General features: G+C 39.5%; 1 protein-coding gene across 16 annotated transcripts in view; it reads right to left on the bottom strand.

Annotated features, from left to right (window-relative positions):
* Dennd1a (DENN domain containing 1A) overlaps nt 1–12,716 on the bottom strand; it is a 545,127-nt gene that overhangs the window by 486,343 nt on the left and 46,068 nt on the right. For 15 of the 16 annotated variants that reach the window (XM_075986076.1, XM_075986082.1, XM_075986085.1 and 12 more), the window contains one exon: nt 2,320–2,390. In XM_075986076.1, the coding sequence (XP_075842191.1) occupies nt 2,320–2,390 (71 nt within the window). Of the gene's footprint in view, nt 1–2,319; nt 2,411–12,716 lie in introns of those variants that run through there. The other variant, XM_075986081.1, reaches the window with a different exon arrangement.

Here is a 12,716-nt window from a genome sequence, read left to right as displayed (position 1 = left end):
AATAAAACATGAACACAAACAAAGGAATGACTATCATAAAAGGATAACGGATAACGGTCATCTCTAAACAAAGGGAGGGAGGGGGTTCTGGGTATGACCAAGGCTGTCTCTAACATTTCCAGGCCTAGCCAAGGTTTACAAAGGAGATCTACAGGCCATATATCTAAAAATTTAAGTCTTAAAGTCAGATAGCTGGGTGTGGTAGTACATGTCTGTAATCCTAGTACTTGGGAGGTAGAACAACAAGAGAGTCATTAGTTCAAGGTCATCTTCACACAGTAAATTTGAAGCCAGAGTAAGATATAGAAAACCCATTTAAAAAAAAAAAAGCAAAAGCTGGGCAGTGGTGGTGCACTTGCACCATTAATCCCAGCACTTGAAAGGCAGAGGCAAATGGATCTTTGTGAATTCGAGGAGGCCAGTCTGCTCTTTAAGAACTAGTTCCAGGACAGGCACCAAAGCTACACAGAGCAAAACTGAAAAACCAAAAAAGTTGTAAATCAAGCTTAAAGGTATTAGATATATTTTATCTCCTACCATGATAAATAAATCTTTAAAACTAATGGAAACTCTGTGGTGATAATTTGGTTTGTGCTCTAACAAATAAAGCTTGCCTGGCCAGGTGGTGGCGCACACCTTTAATCCAGCACTTGGGAGACAGAGGCAGGCGGATCTCTGTGAGTTCAAGGCCAGCCTGGTCTACAAGAGCTAGTTCCAGGACAGGCTCCAAAGCTACAAAGAAACCCTGTCTTGAAAAACCAAACAAACAAATGAATAAAGCTTGCCTGAAGATCAGAGGGCATAACTAGATAGAGGTCTGGAAGTCTTAGACAGACAGGAAGTAATATGGCTGGGCAGAGGAATATAAGACGGGATGGGACAGGAGCTCCGCCCTTTTTTGGCCTGAGGAGTTAGCAAGGAAAAGTTGTCTGTAGCTTGCTCTTTTGTCTCTCTGATCTTTCAGCATTTACCACTTCCACCTCGATATCTGGCTCTAGGTTTTTATTATTAAGAACAATTAGAATTCATGCTATAAAAGTCAAACTCACTGTGGATTTTTTGGAATGCTTAGAGTTTGAAGAAGAAAAGTAGTGGTAGAGTGAACACTGACTGCCCACTGTTCCTTCTACATCCCAGAAAGCAAGAGATCTTTCAAACATTAAGTTACCCCTCATACAAGCATGATCCTACCCCACTGCTCCAAGTCCAGCTATACCTGTACCACACACCACTCCCCATGTAGGAGCACCTTAAGACCTTGGGGTGAACACACTAGCAGCACAGTCCACACTCATGAAGACAAAGCCTACAAACTGACTCATACAGGCCCTGGAAACAAGCCCCAGGCCATTTGGGTAAACAATTCTAAGATCTTGGGTTCTCCCAAAACATTCTAAGATGAAAGAGTTCAAGTATCGAGTGTCATGTTTTACAGGTCAAGCAACTTTGTACCCAAAAAAATTGGCATTATAAAAGGAGGACCAACGTGGAACTTCCAAAGCATAGCATAGGATGGGGCCAGAGATCTTTGGTGCCAGGACTAGAATTGGCATAAAACCACACAACATTCTTAACCTGAATATGGCCACCTGTGTTATATTATTTGTTAACCCACACTTGTAAGTTTTATGCATTTTTATACAAATAATGGGATAGCTATCATACACTTGCTGATAAGATACACTGAGGGCACAAATCATACACATACAACCTGAGTATAACCATGAAGACACAGTCAAACAGGTAAAATCCAGAGATGAAAGAAAATAACTACATTTTTTAACATATGTCATTAGAAGGGAAGGATATAGCTACAAAACTATAAATGTCTATAAACTATAGACATCCTAACCTCATCTAAGATCCCCACTGTTCAGGATACTTATGAAATCTTACTCAAAGATAAAGAGAGAGGAGGAGTTTCCTTTAACTAGTCTCCAACCTTTTAGAAACAGTTTTGCTAAATTTGGTCTATTTCAAGCAGTTTCAAGCAAAACATTCTCTTTCAGTTAATTTGAATCCTACAGTCTAATTCTAAGCCTTGCCCATTAGCAAGGCCTAAATAACTGATTTTCAGGCATCTATGATATGCAAACCAATATCCAATGATAAAAATAAGTCTGCCAAGGCAGTGGATTCCAATCAAAGTATTCACTATACTTTTATTCTCTCCTCTTCCTAGGATGATATGGACATGAAAAATGAGGAAAGGCACTTAAAAGAACTTAAAGACATCACATTATTTATCTATTTTTCTTCTGTTTACAGCTATTCCATACAATAAAGAAACATCATTATCATAATTAGATAAGTGAGTACCTGAAAGAGTGCCTCCTGTCCTAGGATAGGCCACTTCCACATACACTTCAAATGTAGTCTCTGGGTTCTGCCTACAAAAGAAACAAATCATGGTTACTGACAAGGATTGAGGTAGCATTATGCAAAAGACATGGGATGTAGTGTAAAATAGATCTCAATTAAAGTCAGTAGCTCCACAACTAACTAGCTGTGCAAATTTGGGAAGGCTATTTAAGGCCTGGGCCATGACCTTCATAGCATACAAGATAAAAACAGCAAAGTGATCTGGACACAATGTCTGGACACAGTAAGTTAACCATGACTATGACTTGACATGTGTCATGTTTCTGACCTTCACAGTTCTATCTCCAAAGCTGCAGGCAGGTTTTTTGAGAAAATTTCAGCTCAAAGCACCAACAGTATAAAGTAGCACACTCTGCTCCACTGCTAGATAAAACACACATATAATAAAATGACTCTCTGCTTACAGCTTTTGAATAGCAGACAAGAGAAACAATCACCTCACTACAATATTGTGAACATGGGATGCTAATCTAAATGTAAAACAGTGTTTGCTGCACTGCCAATACCATATGTATGAATGTTCACTATTATATCCTTTTACCTTTTTAATGTCATAAGCATTCATAATAAATTCATAAAAGATCACAGTACTAACAGAATGTTTATGGTTGTTACTTCTGAGTTATAAAAATGGTTATATTATCTTCTCTACTATAATGAAAAGGTAAATTCTTCAAGACTGGATAATAATTATTTAGCAAGCTGGGCACAACAGTATATGCCTTTAATCCCAGCACTTGAAAGGCAGAGAGGCAGGTGGAGTTCCGTGAGTTTTGAAGCCAACCTAATCTACAGACAAAGTTCCAGGTCAACCAGAGTTACAAAGACCCTGCATCCAAAAAGAAAAAAAAAACATTAAAAATAATAAAAATAATACTAATAAAAAATAGTACTATACTTGCAAATATCTAACTAAATTACATTTTAAACCTGACAACAAGGCTTAAATAAGTTACTTCCTGGGTTGTTTAATAGTATCTAAAAGCCTAAATTTAAATCAAAGAAATACTTTGAATGTTGCCAGGAAAAATCTATATCTCTAAATGTCATTTATGTCATGTGATCCTTACTGTGGCACTGTAAGGTGTGTGTAGAAATACTACCCTCACTAAGCAAGTGAAAGACCTGAGGGAAGATAGTCTGAAGAACTTGTCTGCTTCCCTTGGGTGACTGGAAACACAGACAACTCCAGAATTCCTGCCATCCTTTCTCCAATTCCATATTTCACTGCCTAAATGATGACCTTGATCCTCACACTTACACATCTTCAGCCCGCTTTATTTTGCAATTGTAAACGGCAGTAACTTTTTCTTAGTAACACATAAAATAACATTCATCTCATAAATGCCAGCATCGTAAGAGTTGAGAAAATAAGGTAATGCTTGCTCTAATTCCTTCACAGCAGAGAGAAGTTTTATAATTTGTGAAAGATCAGTTTTTTGACTTAAAGAAACTCAGGCTTTAGCTTTAAATAAGTGTCTTAAGTAGAGAAAGAGCTGACTATTCGAAAATCCAAGGTATTTAAATATACTTAGTTAAATATAGTTACTAAAAGATAAGAAACTAAATCAGACAGAGCATCTTACTTTTTAAAAAAGTAAACTTAAGTCTTAAGGGCTCAAAATTTAAAAAAAAAAAAAAAAGCTTGCATTCTTTTTCCCACCAAGAGGGCAGAAGGGCAGAACATTACCTTCAAAGTAGGCTCCAAATGTATAGGAAATATCACGTGGAAATATCCCTTCCAGTCAAAGACCTCAATGTAGAGCATTTGACAAAAGGAGCACTTCTATTTCACAAATAATAGATAGTATAGTGTGAAAAGCATTAGGAAAATTTCCTCCAAAAACCTAAAAATACCCTTCTTCTGCAAATGACTAACAACATCTCAGAATGTTGTTTCTATGGATTAAAACAGGTTTCAAAATGTGTTCTACACACAGCTGGGAGTCGTTGCACACACCTTTAATCAGGTGGATACCTGTCAGGTCGAGTCCAGCTTGGTCTACACAGTAAGTTCCAGGGCAGCCTACACAGAGAATTACAGTTCCAGGGCTACGCAGAGAAACCCTGTCTCAAAAAATAAAGTAAAATGTGTTCTACACAACCCTAGGTCCCTGTGGAGGCTCTTCGGAGCTCCCACACATATTTTTTTACTAAATTTCTACTTCTTCAGCATTTTTTGACATGTTCCTAAAATTGAAATGATGAAACGAGCATGTGAAAGTATTATATTCAAGATCTAGAACAGTCACACAGTCATGCCTTAACCTGAGTCACAGGGCATTTGTGAAGGCCTATTCTAAGGAAAAAGATGTCCTAACAGGTTATTCTTGTTGCTTCTGGTCCTTTCTTCCTGCAACCTACTTCAAGCAGGCATCATAAAACTACCACATCATCACAACACTTGCCATGTCATCAAAGACCTCAAATGCACAATTCTCAGTGCTTGATTATCCTCAGAGCAGCTTTTGGAACAGCTGTTTGATTTGCCCCGCCCCCTTCAAACACATTCTTCCTTTCCCTTCTACAAGTTTGCTCTACTGGTTCTCTGCCTTTCTTACTGGTGCTTCTTTGCTAAACTCTCCTGCTCCTGAACTGGTCAAGATTCTGCTGTCTACACTCATCACCCAAATGATCTCATTCAGTCTTGTGGCGGAGCAAATGCTGGCAAGCCCCTACATCCTACATTCAACTTGACTTCTTCCCTGATTCCAGATTTTTAAGCCCACTCAAGATTTATGCTTAGACATCTCAAACACATTTTAATTTAACATATGGTTTTATTTCCCAAACTTGCATGTCCTGAACTCTAACAGTTGTTCAAACCAACAAAACTTACTGTTTCTGATCTCTTCATTTGTCACTACCAACCAGTCAGCAAGCTCTGTTGATTCTACCTTCAGAATGTATCCAGAGGGGTTGGGAATTTAAATTTAACTCAGTGGTGCCATGCCCAAGTATTTTGCTCCCAGAACACACAAAATTAAATAAAAATCCAGAGTCGTGCACTTCTTAGTACCTTCAGTTAATGTATAAATCTTCTGACAGTCTCCCTTCTTCACTCTTTCCTCCATGTAATGATACCTCAATTTTGCATGCATGAGTCCATTCATTGTAAAGTTCAGACTGTGAAAGCTCTCCCTGCAAAACTTCTCCAAAGCATCCAGCATACTCAGAGTCAAACTTCAAGTACTACTGCTAGACAGGTGAAGAACAATACAGATGTATCTAATGCCATTGAACTGAGCATTTTAAAATGAAAACTTTTGTTATATGTATCATGCCATAATTTTAAAAATTGGAGTTTAAAAGAAAGGGAGGGGGGAGCAGGAGCCTACATGTCCTGGTCTCTACCTACCTGTCCAACTTCACTTCAGATCTCTCTCCCGGCTCACTAGACCTAGGTACACTTACCTTCTTTCTGCCACTCAGACACGTGAGCCCACTCACCTCCGTGTTAGAACACTTTACATAGAACTTCACATAGTAGTTCTTCTTGTCACCCAAAACTCTGCTTGTACCTGGCCTCAGAAAGACCAACTCCATTACACTCTCCAGCACCTAATTTAATTCTCCACATTATACCAGTTCCAACACTGGTTATGGTTAGCATTCATCTTCCACACATAAACTGTTGAGGAATAGGGATTTTTGTCTCTCATGTCAGGTAGAAAATAATAGTAAAGAACAAAAGAAATGGAGACTAGTCTTCCAAGAGTCTAAAAGAGTACAATAAGTGAAAGGTATGGTCATCTAGTTCCATGTGTTTCAAACTCTAGTATGGATTACAACTAATGAAGAACTAATTAAAAGATTTCTATCTCTGTCAGAGTCTCTGAGGTAGAACTACAGATTTGTCTTCCTAACAAATAATCAGCTCACAGTGGCTCTACTTGACTTGTGACCATATTTTGGAACCACTGGATCTAGTTAAATGGAATTGTCCCAATAATTTAGTCTATACAACAAAATGTACATAAAATTAACAGTGTATATCACCTTTCAGAAGTATTTTTATAATGAAAGACATGTTTTAAAGAAAAAGGTCATTTGTAGAAACAAGTATTCCTACCTCTTGTTGTCTCTCATTATCTGACTCACTCTAATAAGTAATAAGCCCCGAAGATTCTTACTCAGTTCAGACAGCAGGCAGAGTTCAATTGCATGGAGCCAAAGATATTCTCTCTCTCTCTCTCTCTCTCTCTCTCTCTCTCTCTCTCTCTCTCTCTCTCTCTCCTCTCTCTCTCTCTCCCTCCCTCCCTCCCTCCCTCCCTCCCTCCCTTCTCCCTCCCTCTCCTGCTCTCAGAAACAAAACAGAAGACAATGACGACGACAAACAAGAAGAAGAAAAAGTAGAAGAAAAAGAAGAAGAAAGAAGAAGAAGAAGAAAAGCAGAAGCTGACTAAAATGCTAAGAACAAAGTGGTCTATAATTATAGCTCTAGTCATGCTTACCCATGATGGTTTACATGTTGCCTTATGGAAGAAGTGGTGACTAATGTTGTGACAAGTTATATAATATAACAAATATACATAAGTTATTTTAAGGGCCAGTAAAGCCAGTGCAGATGGAGGCATTTTTTTTATTTCTCTGCAAATCAGAAAATAAATTAGAAAAAGCCTCCTCTGAATGCAAATTGCCAAGCATTTCTTTCTTAATATTCTCATTAAGCCTGTAAACAATGAAGGCCATAGCAACTTGCACAGGATCTCTGAGAGCACCTTGAGACCGCTAATTCCTCCAACACTCTTCAAGACACTTAGTATTTTTAACTACTTGGCTAAAGAAGCTGAAAATCCTATTTCTGTCCTATTAACACTCACTGCTAATTTAGAACACGTAATGATGCTAAGAATACCATGTTCAGAGCCAATTTTCCAATATGGACCCAAGTTTTCCCAGCGCCCTTTGTGATACATCTTAGCATATTACCATGGAAATGTCCTGGTTCTGCCACGATGCCCCAATATTAATTGCCTTTTACTCATATACATGCAATCATTTGGAACTCTGCCTACCTGCCAAGCATATTCATTGCCACTCACTAGCATCTCCCATGGTCTTGCACCATAAGATCCAGCCATTTAAATAAAACAGGGTAAGTCTCTAATCAAACCATGTTCCATTTCTAGTAACAGTATCATTACTATACAACAACCATCATTTACTAATTATTTCTTGGACTCTGAGATCCTAAACAATGTTCTTGCAGAGAACCTCATGTAATTTTCAACCTAACCCCTGAAGGTTGCATTAACCCTGGATTAGAAATGAGGACCACTGTGGCCCACAAATTACACATGGGCTAAAGACAAGGCAAGGAAGCAGCAGAAGAGGGGAAAACTAGCACCAAGCACTTTCCTGTCCTAGGTTACTCAGGCGCTCTTCTATTCTGCAAGGACTTATCTTCTCAGCCTTTCAAGAAGTTTCATATATCAAAACTCAGCTCAAGCCTCCCATGCTGGCAGTTTTTGACACAGCTAGAGTCACTGGAGAGGAGGGAGCCTCAACTGAGAAAATGCCTCCATAAGATCAGGCTATAGGCAAGCCTGTAGGGCATTTTCTTAATTGGTGATTGATAGGGGAGGACCCAGTCCACTGTGAGTGGGGACACCTCTGGACAGGTGGACCTGAGTTCTATAAGAAAGGCTCAGCAAGTCTTCAGGAACAAGCCAGTAGACAGCCTCCATAGCTTCTGCACTGGCTCCTGGCCACAGGTACCTGCCCTGTTGAGCTCCTGTCCTGACTTTCTTCAATGATGAACAATGATATGGAAACCTAAGCCAAACAAACTCTTTCCTTTCCAAGTTGCTTTGGTCAGGGTTTTCATCACAGCAACAGAAAGCCTCACTAGGATAAGTTTTCTGTGAGGTTTAAGTACCCCTCCTCTGTGCTGTGCTTCCCATTCTCCAAGCTCTTTGAAGACAACCTGGATACAACTATGGTTATCTTTTAAGAATCCTGATGCCCATGCTATATACCTTAAACCTGTGGTTCTCAACCTTCCTAATATTGTGATCCTTTAATATAGTTTCTCATGTTGTGGTGAATCCCAAGCCTCCCAAGCCTCCCAAGCCATGAAATTATTTTCATTGCTACTTCATAACTGTAATTTTGTTACTGTTATGAAACATAATGAAATATCTGATATGCAGGATATCTGAGACTCCTGTGAAAGGCGGGCTACCCCAAAAGGATTGTGACCCACAGGTTCAGAACCCTGCCTTAAGCCAAATAAAATCTCCAAGGAGCTGAATTATTTTTAACTCCTCAGTTTATTCCAAAATGCATCCAAGGCTGATTACTACTGTGTTTCAATCAAGCATCTGTCTTCCCCAACAGACTGGCAGCTCCTTGTGGGCAACAACTGTGTTTTTTCATAACCGTGTTCTGAACCTGGCTCAATAAATATTTCCTGAATGAGTTTTCTTCCAACCTGACAAGCATTTTGCATCTTCTCTTTCTCTGGCAAGTGGTAATTTACAGAAAACTCACTACTTTCACCATTACTCTTTAAAGATGTTTTCCTTTAGAGTCACAGGTATCAATAAGTCACACCTTCCTGTCAAGGGAAAGTGACAGACACAAACAACTAAAATGTGTTTGAAAAAAAGGAAATCTTCTCAGTTCTTGCTTCTGGAAGAATGAGGGCTAAGAATGAGCCAATAGGACATTTCTATGCACTACCTCTCCAGTGAACACCATTCTCAGTGATTCACAGGAAGAGCTTTGCTCAGTGCTCAGGGCCATGTTCTCAGAAGGATTAAGTACACTCAGCTTGAAGTCACAGACAAAAGTTTTGACAATATTCAGGCTGCAGGATAGCTTACTGGTTAGTTCCCTACCCCACCCCACCAAGAGCATCATGCTACTGATCACTCTGCTGGATCATCAGCTTCCAATTAAGATCTGCTTTTCTTCCATTAGACATATTAAGAGATTAAAAGAAAAATGTGACACTAAATCCTAACAAAATGAATCTGGGCTGCATAGGGTAACATGCGACAATGCTAGGTTCTTGTCCTTTTAAAGGCACAACCCTGAAATACACAGTGTTTGCACCTCTCATGTCACCTTAACAACTCCAAGTCAGCTTTGACACAGTGCTTCGTACAAACGGAGACATGAAGGACTAAGGTATGAAGCTCATATCAATTGGCATTGTCTGAACATGGATAACATGGTCAACAGAAATGGTATGCACCTCAGAACTTGCTAGCAAACATCACCTAATAAACATAGATCCTGTTAAACTAAACAAACAAGCAAAAGGTAGTATTAATATTCCCAACAAGTCTCCATTTGTTTCAGAGAACTCCGAAATTAAAGTCATTTTTCTAGGCTGAAAATGCTGTACCAGAGAGTGCTTTCTAGCCCATAATAAGTTAATACCTTCCTAGGAGAATGCAGTCATTGTTGAGACTTGTTAAAAGTGATTAACTTAGTTGTACAATTATACAAACAAGCCATTTCAAGACTGTACACTTCACTTTTCATTTCTAATAATATTATCAGGATCACATTAGTAAAGATATGCAGATACTGCCATGGAAGAAGTTACAAAGCTTTGTCATCCATATATCATTAGAAATAGAGTCTTATACCACTCTCTGCTACAAGGGTGACTAGAGTTTCAGCTGCATTCCAAACAGAAACAGAAGATGGGCATCCCTCAGCAATGTGCAGAGCTCCACTGTGTGCACAAATTCTCCCACAGGTCAAGCTTACATGGAAAACCTAAGCATGTCAACAGTAGTAACAGCATATGCGAAGACAATATTTCAATACCAAGAAATACATTTACCCTTTAAAAATATAAAAACCACGGCCAGTGAGACAGCTCAGCCAATAAAAGTACTTACTACACAAGCCTGGTGGCGTGAGTTCAATCCACAGAACACAGATAAAGGCAGAGGAGAGAACAGATTCCATAAAGTTGTCCTCTGACTATATTTGTGCCATGGCATGTACACACACACACACACACACACACACACACACACACACATGCATACATGCACATACTATTAAATTTTAAAAACTTTTCCCCTTTCCTAACATTTCCTCTTTTTAACAATTCAATCCTAGTTATAAGGTAAACAAAATAAAATGGACACTCATGCTGGTGATCCAGTGTGCAGAGTATCTGAGCAGGCGAGGGATAGGTGACTGCACAAGGGAAGTCAGCACATGAGCAGGCAGCACAGCCATGCTGAGGGGTGGTTTGGCATGACAGGTATAATCCAAGAGGATAAGGAAGATATCTACTGAGGAACAACTTGACTTGGGGAGCTAGAGCAGCTAAACCTGGGGAGTTAGGGCATGGACAGAATGAGGAGTCACCAAATAAGAGCAGCCCAACATACAGTGTCAAAGACAAAGACAAAGGGGAACATTCCAAGCATAAAGGCATCTCTGACTGAATATAAAAGTTCAAACAGGTAGGAGCTCATAGTTTAGAGGACTTGCTCGTTATACTTGGTAGTCAGGTCAAACTAGGCCAGTGGTAGAAAAAGAAAATAGAGAAACACCAAGAACGAAGGCTGAAATCCCAAGAAAACAGGGTGAAATGGGAGAGCATCCATGTAAACTGCAAAGGAAGAGTTCTGATCTGTGCCTGTGGCAAGATTGACAGCACGTGGATGCCTAACTTCTCATTGTTGAAGTTAACAGCAAATCAACATGACTCACATGGAACTGGGTTTGCATTTAGAGATATGAATGCTAGCTCAAAGTTTTCAGTGTGTGTGCATGTGCACATGCGTGCATGCATGCTATTGGAAAAATAAACTGTAAATGACTTTTAACATGCATGTGCATGTATTTCTTGGCTCTACCAAGTGAGACAGCATGGAAGGATCAATACCTCAATAGAATGAGCACACTGTGCACCAAAACACTGGCTTCTAAATACAATCTAAAAAGAATCAGGGCTCTTCAGAAAAATAATGGAAGGAAGAAAGGAAGGAAGGAAGGAAGGAAGGAAGGAAGGAAGGAAGGAAGGAAGGAAGGAAGGAAGGAAGGAAGGCAGGCAGGCAGGCAGGCAGGCAGGCAGGCAGGCAGGCAGGCTAAGTGTTTTGTACTCTAAATTGGCATAAAAGCTATTACTTATTTATAAAAAATAAATCTCTAGGGCCAGGAAGGTGGCTCAGTGGGAAAAGCATTTAAATGTAGGCCTAACAACCTAAACCTAAATTAAAAAGTTCAGTTCTACAGAACCTACATTTGAAAAAAGCCAAATGCAGTTGCACGCATCTATAATCCAACTCCCATTTTGACATGGGAGGCAAAGACCGAAGAATCGCCTGACAGAAGAATCAATTGCCTGGAAGCTCAAGTGCCAGCTAGCCTATAGTTTACAGAACAAGAGAAACCCTGCCTCGAAACAAAATGTCAGAAAAGTCACTCCAGGAATTGTCCTCTGACTTCAAGTGTTCCATAGTGGTATATTATTTGTGTTTTAATAAATAAAGCTTGCCTTAAGATCAGAGGGCAAAGCAGCCATACTAGTTAGCCATACAGGCCAGGCAGTGGTGGCACACACCTTTAATCCCAGGACTCAGGAGACAGAGGCAGATGGATCTTTGTGAGTTCAAGGCTACATAAAATCAATCCAGAAAATAGATCCAGGTGGTGGTGGCTCACACCTTTAATCCTAGTATCCCAGCAGTAGGGAGATGGAGAAAAGAGCGATATGGCTGGGCAGAGAGAGGAACATAAAGGTGAAAAGACTGGAACTCACTAGAGTCTGAATCTGAGGATTAGTGAAAACAGGATCTCTCCCATTCCGGTCTGAAGATTTGGTAGAGGTAAAAGCTCTCTAGTGATTGGCTGCTTTGCTTTTCTGATCTTCAGGTCGAACCCCAATATCTATCTCTGGGTTTTTATTAGCCATGCTACAGTCTTCCTTTCCCTTCCCCTCTTTAACCTCTCTTTCTAATAAAAAAATAATAATAAATGAAAATCTCTTCACCTGACCAATGATAAGTCTTGTAACTAAACCTACACATTATTGTATATTTCAAAGACTCAAACTCATGCTTTCAAATACTACTAAACGCAATTCCGAGAATGAAAAATAATGCAAACAAAAACATTATTGTGGGAAATGAGCAAACTGATTTTTAAGAACAAGGGATAGGGGCTAGAGAGATAGTTCAGAGCTTAAGAGCACTGACTGTTCTTCCAGGAGACTCAGGTTTAATTCCCAGCACCCACATGGCAGTTTACAACTGTTTGTAACTTCAGTTCTAGGGGAACTTACACCCTCAATCAGGAAAACCACCAATGCACATAAATAAAAATAAATTATTTTAAAAGACAGAGATTAGAGT

Source organism: Microtus pennsylvanicus, chromosome 9, assembly GCF_037038515.1.
Source record: "Microtus pennsylvanicus isolate mMicPen1 chromosome 9, mMicPen1.hap1, whole genome shotgun sequence".
In the NCBI taxonomy this organism is placed as follows: domain Eukaryota; kingdom Metazoa; phylum Chordata; class Mammalia; order Rodentia; family Cricetidae; genus Microtus; species Microtus pennsylvanicus.
This window is presented reverse-complemented; position numbering and strand designations above follow the sequence as displayed.